At 44.5% G+C, this 20,814-nt stretch overlaps 4 protein-coding genes across 5 annotated transcripts; all 4 read left to right on the top strand.

Annotated features, from left to right (window-relative positions):
* The first annotated feature begins 223 nt into the window (after positions 1 to 223).
* nif3l1 (NIF3 NGG1 interacting factor 3-like 1 (S. cerevisiae)) lies at positions 224 to 3,612 on the top strand. 2 transcript variants are annotated; one of them, XM_035146035.2, is made up of 7 exons: positions 224 to 369; positions 1,121 to 1,618; positions 1,786 to 1,942; positions 2,406 to 2,529; positions 2,684 to 2,822; positions 2,958 to 3,041; positions 3,120 to 3,612. In XM_035146035.2, exons 2-7 carry the CDS (start codon positions 1,264 to 1,266, stop codon positions 3,302 to 3,304), a joined length of 1,044 nt encoding a protein of 347 aa, XP_035001926.1. In that variant the 5' UTR covers positions 224 to 369; positions 1,121 to 1,263; the 3' UTR covers positions 3,305 to 3,612. The 2 variants fall into 2 exon arrangements, with proteins under 2 accessions (XP_035001926.1, XP_035001924.1); XM_035146033.2 differs by having other exon boundaries at positions 999 to 1,618.
* A 172-nt stretch (positions 3,613 to 3,784) lies between these two features.
* On the top strand, positions 3,785 to 8,050 carry LOC118100699 (NIF3-like protein 1). The gene is made up of 7 exons (XM_035146036.2): positions 3,785 to 3,878; positions 5,473 to 6,092; positions 6,260 to 6,416; positions 6,878 to 7,001; positions 7,168 to 7,306; positions 7,442 to 7,525; positions 7,604 to 8,050. The coding sequence occupies exons 2-7, from the start codon at positions 5,483 to 5,485 to the stop codon at positions 7,786 to 7,788; spliced, it is 1,299 nt and encodes a 432-aa protein (XP_035001927.1). The 5' UTR covers positions 3,785 to 3,878; positions 5,473 to 5,482; the 3' UTR covers positions 7,789 to 8,050.
* A 3,182-nt stretch (positions 8,051 to 11,232) lies between these two features.
* tbx6 (T-box transcription factor 6) lies at positions 11,233 to 14,962 on the top strand. Its single transcript, XM_035146255.2, has 8 exons — positions 11,233 to 11,302; positions 11,862 to 12,075; positions 12,247 to 12,514; positions 12,600 to 12,743; positions 12,992 to 13,062; positions 13,152 to 13,210; positions 13,320 to 13,605; positions 13,714 to 14,962. Exons 1-8 carry the CDS (start codon positions 11,233 to 11,235, stop codon positions 14,960 to 14,962), a joined length of 2,361 nt encoding a protein of 786 aa, XP_035002146.2.
* Positions 14,963 to 16,007: 1,045 nt separating this feature from the next.
* prodh2 (proline dehydrogenase 2) lies at positions 16,008 to 20,624 on the top strand. Its single transcript, XM_035145962.2, has 11 exons — positions 16,008 to 16,069; positions 16,141 to 16,462; positions 16,663 to 16,853; positions 17,245 to 17,371; positions 17,782 to 17,853; positions 18,041 to 18,121; positions 18,231 to 18,374; positions 18,491 to 18,657; positions 19,236 to 19,346; positions 19,590 to 19,678; positions 19,865 to 20,624. The coding sequence occupies exons 2-11, from the start codon at positions 16,232 to 16,234 to the stop codon at positions 20,038 to 20,040; spliced, it is 1,389 nt and encodes a 462-aa protein (XP_035001853.2). The 5' UTR covers positions 16,008 to 16,069; positions 16,141 to 16,231; the 3' UTR covers positions 20,041 to 20,624.
* Positions 20,625 to 20,814: the final 190 nt, after the last annotated feature.

Raw genomic sequence — 20,814 nt, 5'->3', positions numbered from 1 at the left:
GATCAGTGTACCAGTAAGCATAACTGAAATATTTAAAAAAGTATATATTGTTATTATTATTATTATTATTATTATTATTATGATTATTATTATTATTATTATTATTATTATTGTTATTATTATCATTATTATTATTATGATTATTATTATTATTATTGAAGTCACATGGAAGTAAATTTGACTTTTTTATATAAATTCTACACAATAAGGTGAAATGATGCTGTGGTATAGCGGACCAATCAGATCGCAGCAGGAGCGGAAGCCGGAAGAGGACGTTCTCCCACAGTGAACGCGTTGCACCTCCTGCGTCACTCCGGGTGAAACGTGTCCAGCGGCTCGTTTGTCTTCCTGAGTCCAAGTCCAGCTAAAGTATGAAGAGTTCGCTCATTCACGCACTGACACGTTCACACTGTCGTCTTCGATACAGTCAAGTGAATACAATGTGTGCTGGTAGAAGCTAATGTCGGCTAACTGGCTAGCTGAGCTGTTAGCATGCTCCTGCAGCTCTCACAGCTGTGGGTGGAGATCACGTCAGAGGATTTGAAATAACTGAGCAGCTTTATTGATGTAATACAACATTAAACTTCAGGGTTAACTGTCTGTGTCATTAGAGACACCGGAGTCCACTCAGTGTGAATCTGATCAGACTGGTGATCGTTCACTGTGGGTAAAGTCTTTGCTGGTTTTCTGGCCATAAACAACAACAAGTGTGGTGGCTAAAGGGAAAAGGGTTATTTAGTTTGAAAGACACAAACTTGAACCAGTTAAAAATAGCCAGTCTGTTCAGCTGTTAGTTTACAGTTGTATTTACATTTAGCAGAAAGAAAGTGAATACGGGTTGATCCACTCCGTTTGACCTCAAGCCCTAAAACGAAATGAAAAACAATTAAACATGTCCAACATAAATCTGAGGCTCAGGTTCATTCAGTGGAATTGTTTTCAATGGGGGTTAATTAAACCTACTGCATTTTGAAATTCTTTTTATTTTATCCACACAGGTCTCCACTGATGCTGACTGGAGGAAATCTCACTCGGACCTTTGTATCGCTCTCCTACAGAAGACTCTGTGCTGACCGGAGCTTGATCTCACGCTCTGCTCTCTGCTCTTCTGCCTCCACAGTTTCATCCATCCGTCCATCTCTCCCTTCACCTTCTCACAGTCGCAGCCTCCTGACAAACCGACAAACCTTGCTCCCCCTGCACCCATCTTTTCATTTCCCCTCCGCCCACTGCCTCTGTCACTCGACTCACTGTTCAGGCCTGATGGAGCTCAAAGAGGTTCTGCAGGTTCTGGAGCAGCTCGCTCCTCTGTCCCTGGCTGAGTCGTGGGACAACGTCGGCCTGTTGGTGGAGCCGAGCAAACCTCGGCCTGTTAAAACTGTCCTGCTAACCAACGACCTCACAGACGCCGTCATGGAGGAAGCAGAGGCCATGAGCTGCGACCTCATGATCTCATATCACCCTCCGTTGTTTCGGCCAATCAAGCGTCTGGTTCAGAAAGACTGGAAGCAGCGATTGGCCGTGCGGGCGGTGGAGGCCGGGATGGCGATCTTCTCCCCTCACACATCGTGGGACAGCGTTAAAGGAGGCATAAACGACTGGCTGGTCGGGGGACTTGGTAAGACGTCACTCTGAATGGAAAATGTGTCACATACACTTTGCTTATGCTACTTGCATATTTAACGGAGGCTCAGGCTAAAATGTTGTGACACATGACGCCTGACACACTGGTCCACTATCCTGAGTGATTGTTTTCCATCTCTGGTGTTTGTCTGTGATTCTCAGGTAGCGGCCAGGTGTCCGTGCTGAGTCAGGCCCTCTGTGGCGCCTCCCACACTAACAAACTGGAATTCATGGTCAGGAGCACAGAGGAACTAGGCACCGTCATGGAGGAACTGAAGGAATGTGATGGTGGAACAGCACTACAGCATTCAGTTAACAGGTCGTGTTTCATGACACATTTCTGACTTTACTGCAGACGATTTCCAAAACATGCAGCAAGTTAAGATTGATTGTCTTTGTCTTAATCATCCCTTTTTTGATTACCTTCAAAACTACCAGCTGAATCTACTTTTCTCTATCAAAGTTGTGAAAACTGTTGAGAAAATTGTGCCTCTGCAAGATTTTTGCATCAGTTTTATTGATGAAACAGCCACTACCAGTGTTTTCACAACAGCCAGTGTTAGTTTATTATTCTGGGTTTGATTTTCTAGCCACTTTGCATTTTGAGAGTCGACTTTCACACCTTGGATATCAAAGCCTCCACCACCTCCATTAGCATAAGGCTAAATACGAATAACAATCAATTCTCCTTCATGAACTATTTTCGGCAAGTTTGAATGATGACAACACATCGAAGAGAACAGAAACTAACCACAGTGATGATGTATTTATCTTCCACACAGACCAGAAAACAGTGGGATCCATGTCGGTGTAACCTGCAGTGAGTCAGCGCTGACCCTCAGTGTCCACGCTCTGTTAAAACACACAACTCCCAGCCAGTCCCTGAGCATCCTGAAGTTAGAGAAGGTATTATTATTTTTACTATTATTATTTCAGAACCACAAGATTAAAAAATCTGTCCTTTAAAAGTTGTTCTTTACCTGTCACAAAGCAGATGTTTATAGTACGATTTACCAATATCTTATTTCATGCATCATTTAAAACCTGTCACTCCCTGCAGCCTCCTCTTCCAGGCTATGGCCCAGGGCGACTCAGTATTTTGGTCCAGCCAGTAACCGTGGCAACAGCCATCCAGAAGATGAAGTCTCACCTGGGTTTGAATCACCTCCGTTTGGCTTTAGGATCGGGGCAGACACTAGGTAATGACCTCACACGTCGTCCTGGTGCATTAACTTAAAAATAACACACGTAAACGATGTGATGAACCAGTTACTCATTTCTCACACGTTCTAATAAATCTATGAAAAGAGGTTGACCAGATTTTCATTTTTCAGAGTCCTCTGTGTGCACCGTGGCTGTGTGTGCTGGATCAGGTGCCTCAGTGCTGAGTGGGGTCAAAGCCGACCTTCATATCACAGGTACAGGTTTCAACCAAAAATATAATATTCCTGCGGATTTAATACCAGATATCACAGTGATGAATATCCATTTTTCAGGCGAGATGTCCCACCACGAAGTGCTGGACACCGTGGCGAAGGGAACCAGCGTCATCCTCAGTGATCACAGCAACAGCGAGCGAGGCTTCCTGACTGTGTTCAGGGAGAAGCTGGCTGTGCGTCTCCCTGACAGCGTCACGGTGGTGGTGTCGAAGGCCGACCGAGATCCCCTGGAGGTGGTCTGACCACATCCTAAACATCTGTTGGGTGAATCGGAGATGTTTGGATCAGAGTCAGCGTTTCTCTGGCAGAGGCAGATAGAATGTGTGTGTGAAATGATTGCATAAAAAAAACTCTTTGGCTTTGCTCTTTGTGTGAAGTTTGTATCTCTGTAAACAAACTGTGCCTCATTTCATGATGAAAAGTGCTTCCTTGGTACATGTAGTTTGCCATGTACTCAAATATATTGAGAGTAACTATATGAATTTGTTCCTGCCCACGATCAGTGTACCAGTAAGCATAACTGAAATATAAAAAAAAGTATATATTGTTATTATTGTTGTTATGATTATTATTGTTATCATTATTATTATTATTATTGAAGTCACATGGAAGTACATTACACTTTTGTATATAAATTCTACACAATAAGGTGAAATGATGCTTTGGTATAGCGGACCAATCAGATCGCAGCAGGAGCGGAAGGCGGAAGCCGGAAGAGGACGTTCTTCCACAGTAAAGGCGTTGCACCTCCTGCGTCACTCCGGGTGAAACGTGTCCAGCGGATCGTTTGTCTTCCTGAGTCCAAGTCCAGCTAAAGTATGAAGAGTTCGCTCATTCACGCACTGACACGTTCACACTGTCGTCTTCGATACAGTCAAGTGAATACAATGTGTGCTGGTAGAAGCTAATGTCGGCTAACTGGCTAGCTGAGCTGTTAGCTGGCTCCTGCAGCTCTCACAGCTGTGGGTGGAGATCACGTCAGAGGGTTTGAAATAACTGAGCAGCTTTATTGATGTAATACAACATTAAACTTCAGGGTTAACTGTCTGTGTCATTGGAGCAGTGATTCTCAAACTGTGTGGCGCGCCCCCACTGGGAGGGGGAAATGTGAGGCGGAACTAATGTTTTGACGTTCGCATCTCTTTAACAGCAGCTCTTCAGCCCCTCGGCAGCGGCTCCCTGTACAGTGTTGTGCATGTCGCGCATATTTTTCGCGAACAGGGAACTTTACGAATCAGTTTTCATATGTTGAACGTGAGGGAACGTCACGTTAATTTGTTAAATCATCATCGTATCAGGCCAGCATGAAATACCAGGAGTGTGTGTGTGTGCGCGCGCGCTCCCACACACAGGCCCCGCCCCCACTCACTCGCTCAGAGACACACAGTGAGGTCAGAGCTCGTCCACGTGAAGCAGCAGCTCAGTGACAAACAAGAGACAGTGTTCAAAAACCAAGTTGAAAAGAAAGTAGGATGAAGCCTGTCTTGCTCTTGGGTTCACAGTGAATGAAGGAGGACATAAGGAGAGACCAGTGTGTCTTTTAGGTCTGAAAACTCTATGAGACCCAACAAATTAAGAAGACACTTAGAAACATTACACCCCAGTCACATGCATGTGTTCTTTTTGGTTGAGCTTTATCATCTTTGTAACAAAGTGATTCTAATTGAATTTATTTTTTCTCTTTTTTTAAAAAAGTACAGACTGATGGAGGAATGTAGTGATAAATGTCACCAAAAGTACTTCAATTAAGTTGAATTTAAGCAAAGTTGTTGCACTATTTTCTGAAAAAAGCGACAAATGTCACAAAAGGTTGTTTGAAAAAGGTTTTTTATTTGCACATCAGAAATTCCTGAAAGTAATGTGAATTTAATGTTCATGTGTATGTTATGTAAATACACATGTTAAACTTGGCCCATTTTGTCATCATTTTGTTGGGGCAGGGGAGCGGGTGGGGCATGAAAAATATTCTAGCTCCAAAGTGGGGCATGACAGAAAAAGTTTGAGAACCACTGCATTAGAGACACCGGAGTCCACTCAGTGTGAATCTGATCAGACTGGTGATCGCTCACTTTGGGTCAAGTCTTTGCTGGTTTTCTGGCCATAAATAACAAGTGAGGTGGCTAAAGAGAAAATGTTTATTTAGTTTGAAAGACACAAACTTGAACCAGTTAAAAAGAGCCAGTCTGTTTATCACCTGTTAGTTTACAGTTGTATTTACAATTCATTTAGCAGAAAGAAAATGAATACAGGTTGATCCACTCCGTTTGACCTCAAGCCCTAAAACGAAATGAAAAACAATTAAACATGTCCAACATAAATCTGAGGCTCAGGTTCATTAAGTGGAATCGTTTTCAATGGGGGTTTATTAAACCTACTGCATTTTGAAATAATTTGTATTTTATCCACACGGGTCTCCACTGATGCTGACTGGAGGAAATCTCACTCGGACCTTTGTATCGCTCTCCTACAGAAGACTCTGTGCTGACCGGAGCTTGATCTCACGCTCTGCTCTCTGCTCTTCTGCCTCCACAGTTTCATCCATCCGTCCATCTCTCCCTTCACCTTCTCACAGTCGCAGCCTCCTGCCAAACCGACAAACCTTGGTCCCCCTGCACCCATCTTTTCATTTCCCCTCCGCCCACTGCCTCTGTCACTCGACTCACTGTTCAGGCCTGATGGAGCTCAAAGAGGTTCTGCAGGTGCTGGAGCAGCTCGCTCCTCTGTCCCTGGCTGAGTCGTGGGACAACGTCGGCCTGTTGGTGGAGCCGAGCAAACCTCGGCCTGTTAAAACTGTCCTGCTAACCAACGACCTCACAGACGCCGTCATGGAGGAAGCAGAGGCCATGAGCTGCGACCTCATGATCTCATATCACCCTCCGTTGTTTCGGCCAATCAAGCGTCTGGTTCAGAAAGACTGGAAGCAGCGATTGGCCGTGCGGGCGGTGGAGGCCGGGATGGCGATCTTCTCCCCTCACACATCGTGGGACAGCGTTAAAGGAGGCATAAACGACTGGCTGGTCGGGGGACTTGGTAAGACGTCACTCTGAATGGAAAATGTGTCACATACACTTTGCTTATGCTACTTGCATATTTAACGGAGGCTCAGGCTAAAATGTTGTGACACATGACGCCTGACACACTGGTCCACTATCCTGAGTGATTGTTTTCCATCTCTGGTGTTTGTCTGTGATTCTCAGGTAGCGGCCAGGTGTCCGTGCTGAGTCAGGCGCTCGGTGGCGCCTCCCACAGTCACAAACTGGAATTCACGGTCAGGAGCACAGAGGAACTAGGCACCGTCATGGAGGAACTGAAGGAATGTGATGGTGGAACAGCACTACAGCATTCAGTTAACAGGTCGTGTTTCATGACACATTTCTGACTTTACTGCAGACGATTTCCAAAACATGCAGCAAGTTAAGATTGATTGTCTTTGTCTTAATCATCCCTTTTTTGATTACCTTCAAAACTACCAGCTGAATCTACTTTTGTCTATCAAAGTTGTGAAAACTGTTGAGAAAATTGTGCCTCTGCAAGATTTTTGCATCAGTTTTATTGATGAAACGGCCACTACCAGTGTTTTCACAACACTTAGTTAGTTTATTATTCTGGGTTTGATTTTCTAGCCACTTTGCATTTTGAGAGTCGACTTTCACACCTTGGATATCAAAGCTTCCACCACCTCCATTAGCATAAGGCTAAATACGAATAACAATCAATTCTCCTTCATGAACTATTTTCGGCAAGTTTGAATGATGACAACACATCGAAGAGAAGACAAACTAACCACAGTGATGATGTATTTATCTTCCACACAGACCAGAAAACAGTGGGATCCATGTCGGTGTAACCTGCAGTGAGTCAGCGCTGACCCTCAGTGTCCACACTCTGTTAAAACACACAACTCCCAGCCAGTCCCTGAGCATCCTGAAGTTAGAGAAGGTATTATTATTTTTACTATTATTATTTCAGAACCACAAGATTAAAAAATCTGTCCTTTAAAAGTTGTTCTTTACCTGTCACAAAGCAGATGTTTATAGTACGATTTACCAATATCTTATTTCATGCATCATTTTAAACCGACCCCTCCACCTGTCACTCCCTGCAGCCTCCTCTTCCAGGCTATGGCCCAGGGCGACTCAGTATTTTGGTCCAGCCAGTAACCGTGGCAACAGCCATCCAGAAGATGAAGTCTCACCTGGGTTTGAATCACCTCCGTTTGGCTTTAGGATCGGGGCAGACACTAGGTAATGACCTCACACGTCGTCCTGGTGCATTAACTTAAAAATAACACACGTAAACGATGTGATGAACCAGTTACTCATTTCTCACACTTTCTAATAAAACTATGAAAAGAGGTTGACCAGATTTTCATTTTTCAGAGTCCTCTGTGTGCACCGTGGCTGTGTGTGCTGGATCAGGAGCCTCAGTGCTGAGTGGGGTCAAAGCCGACCTTCACATCACAGGTACAGGTTTCAACTAAAAATATTATATTCCTGCGGATTTAATACCAGATATCACAGTGATGAATATCCATTTTTCAGGCGAGATGTCCCACAACAAAGTGCTGGACACCGTGGCGAAGGGAACCAGCGTCATCCTCAGTGATCACAGCAACAGCGAGCGAGGCTTCCTGACTGTGTTCAGGGAGAAGCTGGCTGTGCGTCTCCCTGACAGCGTCACGGTGGTGGTGTCGAAGGCCGACCGAGATCCCCTGGAGGTGGTCTGACCACATCCTAAACATCTGTTGGGTGAATCGGAGATGTTTGAATCAGAGTCGGCGTTTCTCTGGCAGAGGCAGATAGAATGTGTGTGTGAAATGATTGCATAAAAAAAAACTCTTTGGCTTTGCTCTTTGTGTGAAGTTTGTATCTCTGTAAACAAACTGTGCCTCATTTCATGATGAAAAGTGCTTCCTTGGTACATGTAGTTTGTCATGTATTTATAGCAGGGTCCTAATAAAATGGGCCCTGGTTGATCCCAAAAATGGACTGAAGCTTGTAATCTGTAATCTGAATGCATGTGGTTTATACGTAGAGTGGATTAATTCACAGACAACACACTGTGTGCTTTAATCACGATAATCGGTGACATCAAGTGTGCCCTTCGTCGATGGGGTGAGAAAATCTCAGCATCTACACGTTTTCCCTGAAAGTGTTTGCATCCTGCTCAGAGTTGGGGTCAGGGTAATCCTCATGGGATTAAAAGCCTTGTTGTTTCATCATATACATGATAGAGGAAATCAGACAATCTCCCGGTTTGTGCTTGCTCAAATAAAATCAAACAATAACAATAGGAAATCAAGTGTTTTCTGTAGATTGACCTCAAACCTCAGTGAGTAAATAGAGGAGGACATCAAAGCACTTAGCAGGAACACGTCAAAGAGCAAAACCTGTGGAAATAATGAATGCACTGCAAACAGCACACACTGACCTGATGGTTAAAAAAAACAACACGTAACAATCCTCATTATGGCCTGTTACAGAGTCTGGTGGCTGCAGCGCCTGCGACACACCTGTTAGTTCGTAAAAACATTAAGGGACGTCACACCCGCCTCGCTGCAGCCATCAAGGTAATGACCTCTCTCTCTCGGTGTGGCGTTCACACCTCCACTTCCCCTCAGTCCCCGCTCGCTTTTATCTCTCACCAGCACACACGCACACAAATGGAGAAGGAAAACAACAACTAGAACAACATTTTCACTTCACTCATGTGAGGGCACTCCAGCTGTCACTGTGATATCGGCAAGAATGTCCATGAGCAGGTAGATTAGGGGTGAGTTTGTCAGTTTGACAGTTTTCTATCACCGGCAGACACAATTTATAGGAAATCCTCTACACACAGATGAAGCCAAACACTTTATCCAGCTGATCACTGAAGTTGCAAAAAGCTCGAGCCATGATGTAACGGTAATCCTCTGCTCGAGAGCCTCTATGCTCCGAGGGCACGTCCTCCTGAAAGCAGCAGATCAATGCTGCAGCCACGTCCTTCATATTACAGTCTTATGAGGATTTGTTCAATTCAGTTGTCACTTCAAGGAATTCAAGTTAGAGCGTTAATGGCTGAATAGAAACTTGCTGACAGATAAAAACTAGAATGACACTCAGTAGAGCTCAGTCCTCCCACAAGGCCCAACAGTCCCATTAGATCCAGTCAAGCTGTGCCAAATTACACACACTCATAAATATCAGTCCCCATAATGGGCCTGGTTTTTCTCATCACGATCCATGAATGATTCCCTGGGAAATCAGTGCAAATGTCAAAAAACACCCTATCCCGCAAAAATATATCCTGCATCTACCCCCTGATCCAGATTCGCACCAAAATGTAATGTGTTCTTACACCAAGTTTCATGGTCGTCTGTCCAGCAGTTTATGCATATATATATATATATATATATATATATATATAAATATATATATATATATTACAATTTCCTCACAAACTAACGTACAAACCAACTAACAAACTTACATAACCTCCTTGGTAGAGGTAATAATAAAAAGCAAGGTTATTAGCTGTTCATGTTTTACACCTGGTTTGCATATATCAAAAGCACAAGTAACTGTATACAATGCTCCTTTATACTTCCACTACAATTCTTATACATGTTCAAGCATCAGTAATAATAATCCACTTACATAAGTAATAATTATGTAACAACAACAGGAGCAAACATTTTAAAAGCAGGACTTCTGGTTGTAAGGAAGTTATCTCACTCTGAGGTATTGCTGATTTTACTTTAAGTGAAGGGTCTGACTACCAGCCGCTGCTCATACTGATTTGTCTGTGTGGTCCAGATTGTTGTTGTTTTATCGTGTTTTAACCACAAAGCCTGTCTGCTCACCAAACATCCCACACAGGATGACAGAATTAGTGTTGAATTGATTAATTCCACATTTCCACTGTTTTGGAAAATGCTCGGCCAGATTCAGCTTTAATGCTGAGCTGAAGCCTCAATTCAAACCTACATATAAACCTCCAGACACCCGTGTTTTTGTAGAGGCCAAATTGCAAAGTGTCTTCCTCCTCCGGCTTCATTCAAGGCCTGACTCCCTGCAGAGAAGCACTAACAGGCGGACTGCTGAGAGGAAGAGCCCTGTCATCAAGTCATCAAGCAGCCACAGGGGAGCTGCCAGTAAACCACTGGATTTATGTGGAAGGACAAGAGCCGTTTGAAACACGAGCTGCGGCTGCAAGAAATGTTACAAGTATCAACACCAGTGTAAAAATAATCAGATAGATAGATAGATAGATAGATAGATAGATAGACAGATAGATAGATGAATAGATAGATAGATAGACAGACAGATAGATAGATAGATAGATAGATAGATAGATAGATAGATAGATAGATAGATAGATAGATGGATGGATGGATGGATGGATAGATGCTCATCTGCAGAATATCTACGAAAAACTGCTTTGTATTCATCTATCCATCCATAGAGTATTTTTTATATATAACATTATATTCAACATAGGTAAATGTGTGTGTGTTAACATGTGTATACAGGTTGGTTTATGTGTAAAGAGATTATGTGAGATGCATGTGTTTTCTCTAGTTGTCCTTATAAAGCACTTTGTTATCTCTGCTTCTGATAAGTGCTAAATAAACATGTAGCAACAATAACTTATTATCATTATTAAAAACTACTTAAATAACTAGTGAGTTAAAGGCACTATATTTGCTCTGAAATGCAGTGAAATTGAAAATACTTAAGTACAAATAACTAAAACAGTATTGGAGCGAAGCTACTTATTCCACCTCTACTGACATGAAACAACAAATCACAACACTGATTCTTTCAGAAACTAAAGTAACACTTTGCCCAGTGTTGTTTGTTTTAGTGGGGTGGGGACATAAGGGAAGATGGAGAGACAAATGAAAATGTGGCCATTTGGCCTCATGTGTGAAGCCTCACACACCTATTTAACAGAGCAAGACACCACCGAGGGCATTTGGAGCAAAGGACGGCAGAGAGACAGGAAGAGACACAGAGCCAAGACAGAAGTGCCTCTTTTCAAGAAGAGGTCTCCAGGACAGCAGAGGACTGATAACGCTTCAGGCAGCTGAGGTCAATCTGAAAGAAGACACAGAGTTGAAGAGTGAAATGTTAGTTTGGAGCTGGTGAAGAGGACGAGATCTAAGTGACAGACGCTGACCAGGAGGATGCTGAGTGTGGAGATGTACCCCGGGTTGACTCTGGGACCTCAGAGGATCGGAGACTGCTTCTACAGAGGTGAGAGGGACAGTGCATGACAAATAAAAATGATTTTATACTTTTTCCTAGAATATTTTGAATGTTTATCTGATTTTTAAATGATTCACCAAAAACATCAGTTTAAATCACTGCATCTGTAATGGAAGCTGCAGTTGGTGTCATTTAGAAAAGATGGGAGTTACAGTGGAGCTTTGATTTGAAACTCCCAGATGATCTGAGACCAAAGCCTGAGTCGGAGCAAACATTTTTATACCTCAATAAATTTAACCTTTATGATAGATTTATTACACAAAAAGCACTAAATCTATGTTTTTCAGTGGATTCAGATTTACCCTAATTTTGTGATTTGATTGATTGTATTTTTTAGCTGTTATCCTTAAGATTTCAGTCCTGGCTACAATCCCGACTGGTGTTTTAGGTTATAATACTACAAAATTAATGATATTTCAAGAGTGTAAACAGACTGAATAGCTGCGGCAAAGAAGTCACGCACCATAAAACAGGATAAAAACAGAGTTTGATATCATTAAAATCTTATTATTATAACTTTATAATCTGTAACTTTGCATTTCCTCAGACCGGGAAGCTCCTGCCCACATGTCGCTGTTTCCTCCCGCCTGTGACATGGCCGCCAAAGCCCTGCCCCCAAGGCTGCTGGCCCCTCCCACTATCCCAAGCGAGCCTGCAACTAAAACCCCAAAAGACGACGTGAGGATGGAGCTGGAGAACTCGTCTCTATGGAAACAGTTCAGCTCCGTGGGCACAGAGATGATCATCACAAAGAAGGGCCGGTGAGAGAATACTGCGATACTGAATACTGCATGTGTACCACCACTGTGACCTTTGACCTCTTGCTTCACTCTCAGCTCCTGCACCTTTGTTTCTATCCTCATGTTTAATTCTCCGACACTAACCAGACAATAGACAAACATAAACGTGTTTTTCGTCTTTTACTTTTCTAGACGGATGTTTCCCGGCTTGAGGATGAAGCTGTCGGGCCTGAATCCGTCCCTACGTTACATCCTCCTCCTGGACATCGTCCCACTGGACAACTCCCGCTACCGCTTCCAAGGTGGCGGCTGGCAGGCTGTCGGGGGTGCAGAAGCGAGGCTACCAGACCGGGTGTTCATTCATCCAGACTCCCCCGCCACGGGCGCTCACTGGCAGGGCCGCACCATCTCCTTTCACTACGCCAAGCTCACCAACAACACACTGGACTCACAGGGACATGTACGTTTACTGCGGACTCAGCACAGACACAGCACAAAAACCTTCACCGAGGACTTTGAGCAAATCTCTCTTCCTCTATTTCCAGATCATCCTCCACTCGCTGCATCGCTACCAGCCCAGAGTTCATGTGATCGAAGCCAGAGACGTGCTGAGGTGGGGTGGAGGGCAGCACTCCTTCGTGTTCCCCGAGACCCAGTTCCTCACGGTCACCGCCTACCAGAACAACAAGGTACCATAACACTACCTTTACACTGCATATTAAAGATTAGGCCAAAACCTAGAACGGGATAAAAGAGTGTGTACATCCATCAAGGCCCAAATTTACCAAACATGGATTTGAATTTGGATCTGGTTTCTATGTGCTCAAGCAGCAGAGCCCTGATGATTGTTTTTCAAATTGATAGTAGACTCTGTAAAATGCAAAGTTAAAAAAATAAGGGAATATAAACCAAAGTAAATTTCTCTTGTTGTTTCCAGATCACAGAGCTGAAGATCAGCGCCAACCCCTTCGCAAAGGGCTTCAGAGAGGACGGCATGAACAGCAAAAAGTAAATACAGACACGGAAACACACACACACACACGCTTTGTCGCACAAATGATGTAAAGAAACTAAACTCCTCTTTTTTTCCTCTGCAGACAAAGAGATGCAAGACAGAAGCGCAAAATATCCGACTTGACGGAAACTTTAGATATTGGTAAGTGCAGACTCACACCACATCCTTTCAAGTCATTACTTTGACTAGTATGATTAATATTACTTTTACCTGACTGCTCCTGACACACCTCCACCTCTGTCTCCCTCAGTCAACTGTGATCCATGCGACTCTGCAGAGCTTTTGCCACTACCCACCTCCTCCACCACCGCAGCAGACCTGCAGGCCCTGGCTCTGTCCTCTCTGCCCCAGCTGGCTGACCCCTCCTGTGGGTACAGACCACAGGAGGCTTCCTATCAGGACACGCTGGTCCCAGAGCAGCCGCTGGACCTCGGCCAGGCGTTCATGGCATCACAGATGTCTGACATCGGCATCTCCATGGCCAATGGGATGCAGGACGCACCGAGGAGTGAGGTGGCAAATAGTATAAATGAAAGGTGTGTGTGATTTATACGTTTCATTTATTAATATTATAATTACTTTTGATTAATTGTGTCAAATTTACTGCATCTCATTAAACTTTTACTTCTATTTCTCCTCCACAGATCAGACGCTATGGGTGAACCAGCTTACACCTCCAACTTCCCTCCTGCTCAGGCCATCTCCTCCTCGTTCCCCTCAGCTCCTCTTTCTCACTCCTCCTCCTTCTCCTCCCTCCCCATCCCCGACCCCTTGGCCACATCTGCTCCTCAGCCCTCCATCCCCCCGTTCGACTATCCCTCAATCCTCTCCTCCTCACCCACGCTCCACTCCTCCTCCTCCTCCTCCCCCGTCTCCACCACTCCCTCCCTGCAGCAGACCACCTTCACCTTCCCCACTCCACCTCCTTCCAACTCCTCCTCCCCACAGCCGCTCCTCTCCTCCTCCTCTCCCTCCGCCAACACCTACCACACCATCCCAGAGACGATTGGCCCCCACACACCCACAGACGCCTCCTTCCCCGCCCCATCTTCTGCGTGTCAGTCTGGCCTGCAGCACCAGATATCCACCCATCCTGTGCTCACCCAGCCCAGTCAGCCACTGCAGGGAGAAGGTATCTCCAGTGGAAATAATTCACCCAACGATCAAAGCCCAGCAGCATTTATCTATCCAAATATCCTGCCTACAAATCCTGATCCGGTTCCAATTGCTGCTCAGCTTCTCTTCAACCACAACCAACCCCCGGCTCCCACTCTGCCGTGCCCCCTACCCTCCCACGGTGGTGCCACATCTTTTGCCTTCCCCTCCGTCCCCCCTCACATGCAAAACCTCTCATTTACGAATGTGTCACCCAGCCAGGCCCACGCCGGCCTGCACCTCCAAAATCTGAGCCACCAAGCGTCAGCCCCCTCCCTCGCTGCAGCCTTCCCTCCCTCCTCCTTCTCTTATCCACCATCCTCCCTCCCTCACCCTCCTTTCCAACCTTCCTCTTGCTTGGCCGTCTCCTCTTCCTTCCAGCAGTCCGCTCCACCCACCTATCCTCAAAACTTTCCCAATCCTCATGCGTCCTCCTGCACATCCTCGTACCCTTCGGTTGATATAGGCTCCATGCCTCAGTTCAACCCCCCTGCCCCGTATCGCCCAGAGATGGTACTGCACCACCCGTCTCTTCTCCCTCAGCTGGATCCATCTCTTCCCTCCTCCACTCCTCCTCCTGCGCTCTACCAAACCTTTCCGTCCTACCCCCTGCGGCTGTGTCAGGACCCTCACTCATCCCTCTCCATCCCTTTCAGGCATCTGTACAGACAACACCAGCATGGCCATGCCCACCCCCAGGGGTCCTACCTGGACATGGGTGCAAGACCTGTGTTTTGAAACGCAGCAATGTTTATGTTGACAAAATGTTTTGGCCTTATAGCGCTTTTAGGGGTTTTAGCAATGTGTAGCATTAGAGTATGTGTGTGTGTGTGTGTGTGAGAGAGAGAGAGAGAGAGAGCTGATGAATTGATCAGAATCTGTAAATAGCTGTTGAAGATTTTCTTTTCAAATATCCATTCCACAGGGAAAAATAAAATTGTTTCTTTGTCACACTTTTGTCACTGAGTTCTTATTAAGTAATTCTTTTTTCAGAAAAAGCATAAAAGCTGCCACCTCACCTCAACTTAGCTGAATAAACAGTTGATCAAATATAGGCTAATATTGCTGATTGATACAAAACCAGACTACGCCTAAAAACACATAAAAATGTCCGATGGCAATAAAAAAAAAATTCCTCCAAACAACTGTATCTCTGAATGATTTCTTCCAATAAATCACACACATTTCAGCTGTTTAACTAATGAAATCTTACTTTGATTCACTGATTCTCTGAAACTGGCCCCTGACGCTGCCTTATATCATTAACTCAACCCCCCCCCCAGGCCTACATTTAACCCACAGCTCAGGGGCATGTGTTATGTGTCCACTCCACCATTAAACAATCTTCAACTTAGCTCATAGTCCCATTTTTGAAGGATCACCGACCCAAAGAGGGGAAAAAGCAAAAACCCATACCGTCGTCAAGGATTACATCAAATCCTAAAGAATCCTGTCTCCACCTGTTTATCTCCAAAAGTTAATGGGTTCTTCCTTGAGTCATGTGACACCCTTCCACAAATTTTGATGCTAATCGGTTTCGTAGTTTGTGAGTTGATCCTGGTGTCAGACACGCAAGCAAATGTAAATAAAAACATAGCCTCCTTGGCGATGGTGACAATAAATAATGTGCGATTCTGATGCTTTGCGGTCGGTTGGGGTGCAAGTGACGCAGTAGCTTGTGGCTTGATCCCAAGGGTCAACGTCATGTTTACACAATTTTGTCCAACAGTCACTCATTAACCTGCGAGTTGGGAAAAAAGATGATGAATTTGACTGGTTCTCCTGAAAAACAAGCGACAACAGACGACCTCTCGTCATTTAGGTCCGCCGCTTGAGAGCAGGACGGTGAGCTTTGCTGATTTCTGTCTACTTTCTGTCTGATACGCTGGATTATTCATTTTTATTACTCATGCCAGGTTCAGCTGGAGGGAACACCTTTCTAAATTACACCAGAGGTAGATTTACACACACACTTCAAACCATCCAGACACACGTGCTGCTCTCAGGATGATGATACGCCCTCCTCTGCGCCCCTCACTCCATCACCTCCTGCCGCTGAGGGTGATGGGCACCGCGGCCACCCGGACGGTGGCTGCCAGGCAGCCCGACCTGCTCTCGGCCGCTCTGGCCTTCCAGGATCCCAGCGCCTTCAAGGTGAAGAGTTGGGGGGAGCTGCTGCGTGCTCTGGGGGTCTTCCGCCTCTGCTCCATCCCAGTGCTGGTGAACAACTGTGGGAAGGTGAGACGACATCTGTCACTCATCATGATTGATAGGTGCAGGAAAATAATCTGAATGAGAGTTTTTTAGTTTATCTTGGGCAGGAGTGTTGTCAAGGCTCTGAGGATTCCTTGTTGTGTTTGATACTTTAGTGCACATTGTTTACATCTGTAATGCACAAAATAAAGCATCTTTGTCATCTTCTTGTCATCCTCTCTTAGCTTATGTCCGCAGCACGCACCATCCTGGGGAGAAGGGGCTTTTCCTTGCTGCTGCGGCCCACTGTGTACGCTCAGTTTGTGGCCGGAGAGAGTGAGGCAGAGATCTCTCAGTCCATGGAGAAGATGAAGCTGCTGGGACTGAGGCCCATGCTGGCAGTGCCCATCGAGGAGGATCTTGGAGAAAGCACCGGGTTCGGCTCATTTTCATATATTAAACTGAAACACTTAGTTTCCCCTTCAGGTGGATCGGTAACCTGACTTTTACTTTTTCTCGCACTGTGTGTTACGGTGCTTGCAGAACATTTTAGTCAACTGAAATTTGACACCTCCCAAAACAAACATTTCAGAAAACGTGCTGATAAAACCAGTGGTAAAAAACCTGGAGGCTGATGACGAGTGTTTTCTCTCCAGTTTACTCTTCTCCTTTCACTGATCACACTTAGACTTAGTTCACGTTAATGTGGCTCTAAAGGTTCATCTGCATGTAACCTTCAATTTGTTTTTTAGAAATAATTTAGGATGAGACGTGTGCTTGTCTGTGCAACTTCATTTTTAAAAAGTGATTTGCTTTCTCACCTCCAGAGAGAAGAGATATGACGACAACATGGAGGCCATGCTGGAATGTGTGCGGATGTCACACGGCAACACCTGGAGCCAAGACCCAATGATGCAGCTGAAGATGACAGCTCTGCTCAGCCCGGATCTGTGTGTAAGGCTCTGTTTCACACCTCATCACCACTCGTCACCTTTTTAACTGCCTGTCCAGTTTTAATTGAAACAAATAGAACTGTAGCTATTTTTTTGCAGGATTTCTTTATGCAAGAAAAGTGAAAAAAACATTTTAATGTCCATTTTCAGTATAGGGGGCGTTGATATTAGATTTTTGTCCCATAAATGACATTTCTTGTGATTTTCCAGATTTCTTAGAACCCTGACACATCTGAGCCAAACACAACCTGAATCTAGTTCAAATACGTGGGAAAAAAAGATAAGAATACACGTTTCAGTTCAAGGCTGTTGCTCCTGAACGCCCCCTCAGCAGTATTGACGAGTGTCTGCTCCCTTTATACAGTGTAGACGTGTGTTTACTGACTGTGATGAATCTGTGCTTGTATCAAGGTGAAACTCACAACCCTCATTGCACAAAAACCGTACGACCTGAGTCTGGTTGTGAAGGCCATGGATGGAGAGGTACACACACACACACACACACACACACACACACACACACACACACACACACACACACACACACACACACACACACACACACACACACACACACACACACACACACACACACACACACACACACACACACACACACACACACACACACACACACACACAAAGTACTTTGATGGTGATCCCTTTTCAGCCAATCAGCTTCCCTGGTTTGGATGAAAGTGAAGTCGCCCACTTCCTGTGTGGTCTACGGAGACTCAACAAAATAGCAGAGGTACAGATGTGAAGGCTCATGGGAAATTTGTTTTGATGTCATCACATTATTTTTTTTAAATAATGTATTTTTTATTATTTTGCATCTGTTGTGTCTGTTGCTTTCTTAGGAGAGTGTCAACAAAGTCCGAGTCCTGGTGGATGCTGAGTATACCTACATGAACCCCGCCCTCTCTCTTGTCACCATGGCGATGATGAAGAAGTTTAACAAAGACAGCGCCTGGATTTGGAACACGTATCAGTGTTATCTGAAGGCAAATTAATTTATCTGTCGCGTTTTTATGAATATAAAATTTGAACTGCACTTACTATGGTATTTTCTGAAAAGGAGACATCACCACATACTCCCTCTCTCCGTTGTGTCCTCCAGGAGTCCAGGTCCCTCCTGTTAGAAGCTCTGTCTCTGTCCAAGAGCGAGGGTTTCTGTCTGGGGGTCAAGCTGGTGAGAGGAGCCTACATGGACAAAGAGAGGACACTGGCAGAGAAAGAAGGTCGACTGGACCCCGTCCATCAGTGCTGGGAGGACACCAACGACAGGTGGGTAGGGGCCGACGGCCATTACTGTGCATAAAACCAGACAAATGCATCCTAAGCATTAAAGGTTAATTGTGTAGGATTTAGTGACATCTAGTGGTGAAGTTGCATGTTGCAGCTGAACACCACTCACCTCACCCTCCCCTTCCAAACATGAGATAGAACCTGTGGCAGCCTTCAGTTTTTAGTTTGTCCAGTCTGGGCTACTGTAAAAACATTGCGGCCTCAGTAGAGAGGAGCCGCTCCTGATGTAGATATAAAGTATTTAAATATAAAGAGATCATTCTAGGGTAAAGAAAATAACAGTTCGTACGATTTGAATGATTAAACACTACTGAAAACATCATTAGGATTATTATATATTCAATTTCTGCCCATAGATCCCTTTCACCTTAATCTTACACACTGAACCTTTAACCAAAACATAAAGTACATTAGCCGAATCTAGTACTGTCTGGGTTCAATGTACCTGGAATTACACTAAAAACCTTTCTAATCTTTTAAAATCAACTTAAATGACCTTTTTGAACGATTTCTGACAGAGAACTTGACCCGTACACATTTCATCTGTGTGTGTGCAGTTATAACGGCTCGCTGGATGTCATGCTGAAAGCCATATCCCAGAAACCTGAGCGCCACAGGATCATCATCGCCACCCACAACGAGGAGTCCGTGAGACGAGCCGCCCAACGGTCAGAACACGTTATATAACTCTTAAAAGTGTGGGCTACATACAAGTCCAGGCAACTTAATACCACAGCCAAAGATATTAACCGTACCATAACTACCATAATAAAGATGGACGACATGACTGCTCCCCAAAAATGAAGCCAAAGCATCTTGAAAGCCCCCTGGTGGCTGGATGCAGTGTCTCGAGCCCCGTATTGGGTTCCACCATCATGTGTGATCATGTAATTGTTTTGTTTCGTCTTCAGGATGGAAGAGTTGGAGATTAACAAAGATGGAGGTTCAGTGTGTTTCGGCCAGCTGCTGGGAATGTGTGACCACGTCTCCCTCACGCTCGGTGGGCTGCTGATTATTTATATTATCTGTATAAAGTCATTGTGCTTATTCCACAGGACACAGGACTTAACCTGCAGACAAATACTCAAATGCACCAGTGAAAATATATTGTTTTCTCATGCACTGGTTACCAGTCCTACATTGATGAACATGTTCACGTCTCATGTCGCTCTCCTCTTCCCTCCAGCTAAGGAGGGTTATGCCATATACAAGTCAGTGCCATACGGCTCAGTGGACGACACACTGCCCTACCTGGTGCGTCGGGCTCAGGAGAATCGCACTGTGTTGCAGGGAATCCGCAAAGAGAGGGAGCTACTGAGGAAAGAGGTGTGGAGGAGGCTGCGTCTGAGGGGAGGCAGCTAATACTTCAAATACTTCGCCGTTAGGAAATGTGTGGAGTGAAAGGAGCCACAATGTGTTATGATTGTATGACCCATGTTAAATAGGTATGAAAGCTGTGAGGGAAAGGCTAATGTAGATCTGATCTAAATTACAAAGCATTCATTCATTCTTTGGCAGCCCAGCAGTAAATTACATTTTTCATTTAATAAGAAAGACAAATAACCAAAGCTGCTTTGACAGGGTTGGTTGAAAGGTGAAAGGGTTGGTGTGGACTTTTATTTTAAAATATAATTATGATAAAAAGGTTTTTACTGGCTGTCAGAGGATTAAACTTCTGAGCTAATTAGTAACCAGAGGAGAGTCTTGCTGGCTCTGGCTCATCTGACTTAGGAGACATTTTTTTGAAATGGTGATATATAACAAGGTGAAATGTGAAAATAAACACTGGAAGTTCAGGCTAGATATATACTGTACAAGTTACAGGGATTTAAAGTATTTTAGCTTTTTTAACTGATGATGAATCAACTTCTCTGATGCAGATAAAAAAAGTTTAGAGACTTAGTTAAAGTCTGATGAATAAAATGTTCACCAACACTCATGGGAAATATTTCACAGTGTCATCTGTTTGTTAGAAGCTGTTTTAAAAGCAGAGTGAACACATGAAAAGTCTGGAACAGTTTGACAATTCAACTGATGAACAAAAACATCCATTTGTCACTTTGCTGTAAACTCTTTTGTCTGTATGAGGATCCTGTCGATCAACGACTGGTTTTCTGTTGATGTGATTGGTCAGTA

This window comes from Hippoglossus stenolepis, chromosome 21 (genome assembly GCF_022539355.2).
Source record: "Hippoglossus stenolepis isolate QCI-W04-F060 chromosome 21, HSTE1.2, whole genome shotgun sequence".
Lineage (NCBI taxonomy): Eukaryota > Metazoa > Chordata > Actinopteri > Pleuronectiformes > Pleuronectidae > Hippoglossus > Hippoglossus stenolepis.
The sequence above is the reverse complement of the archived record's forward strand: the minus strand, read 5'-3'. Positions and strand labels throughout refer to the sequence as shown.

Coding starts and splice junctions, on each gene's coding strand:
- nif3l1 (XM_035146033.2), top strand. CDS start 1,009: ATGCTGACTGGAGGAAATCTCACTCGGACCTTTGTATCGCTCTCCTAC. Junction 1,943..2,405: donor CTACAGCATTCAGTTAACAG/GTCGTGTTTCAT, acceptor TCTTCCACACAG/ACCAGAAAACAGTGGGATCC. Junction 2,823..2,957: donor AGGATCGGGGCAGACACTAG/GTAATGACCTCA, acceptor TTCATTTTTCAG/AGTCCTCTGTGTGCACCGTG.
- LOC118100699 (XM_035146036.2), top strand. CDS start 5,483: ATGCTGACTGGAGGAAATCTCACTCGGACCTTTGTATCGCTCTCCTAC. Junction 6,093..6,259: donor CTGGCTGGTCGGGGGACTTG/GTAAGACGTCAC, acceptor TGTGATTCTCAG/GTAGCGGCCAGGTGTCCGTG. Junction 7,526..7,603: donor AGCCGACCTTCACATCACAG/GTACAGGTTTCA, acceptor TCCATTTTTCAG/GCGAGATGTCCCACAACAAA.
- tbx6 (XM_035146255.2), top strand. CDS start 11,233: ATGCTGAGTGTGGAGATGTACCCCGGGTTGACTCTGGGACCTCAGAGG. Junction 11,303..11,861: donor CGGAGACTGCTTCTACAGAG/GTGAGAGGGACA, acceptor GCATTTCCTCAG/ACCGGGAAGCTCCTGCCCAC. Junction 12,515..12,599: donor CACTGGACTCACAGGGACAT/GTACGTTTACTG, acceptor CTCTATTTCCAG/ATCATCCTCCACTCGCTGCA.
- prodh2 (XM_035145962.2), top strand. CDS start 16,232: ATGATGATACGCCCTCCTCTGCGCCCCTCACTCCATCACCTCCTGCCG. Junction 18,658..19,235: donor TGGGAGGACACCAACGACAG/GTGGGTAGGGGC, acceptor GTGTGTGTGCAG/TTATAACGGCTCGCTGGATG. Junction 19,679..19,864: donor CCACGTCTCCCTCACGCTCG/GTGGGCTGCTGA, acceptor TCTTCCCTCCAG/CTAAGGAGGGTTATGCCATA.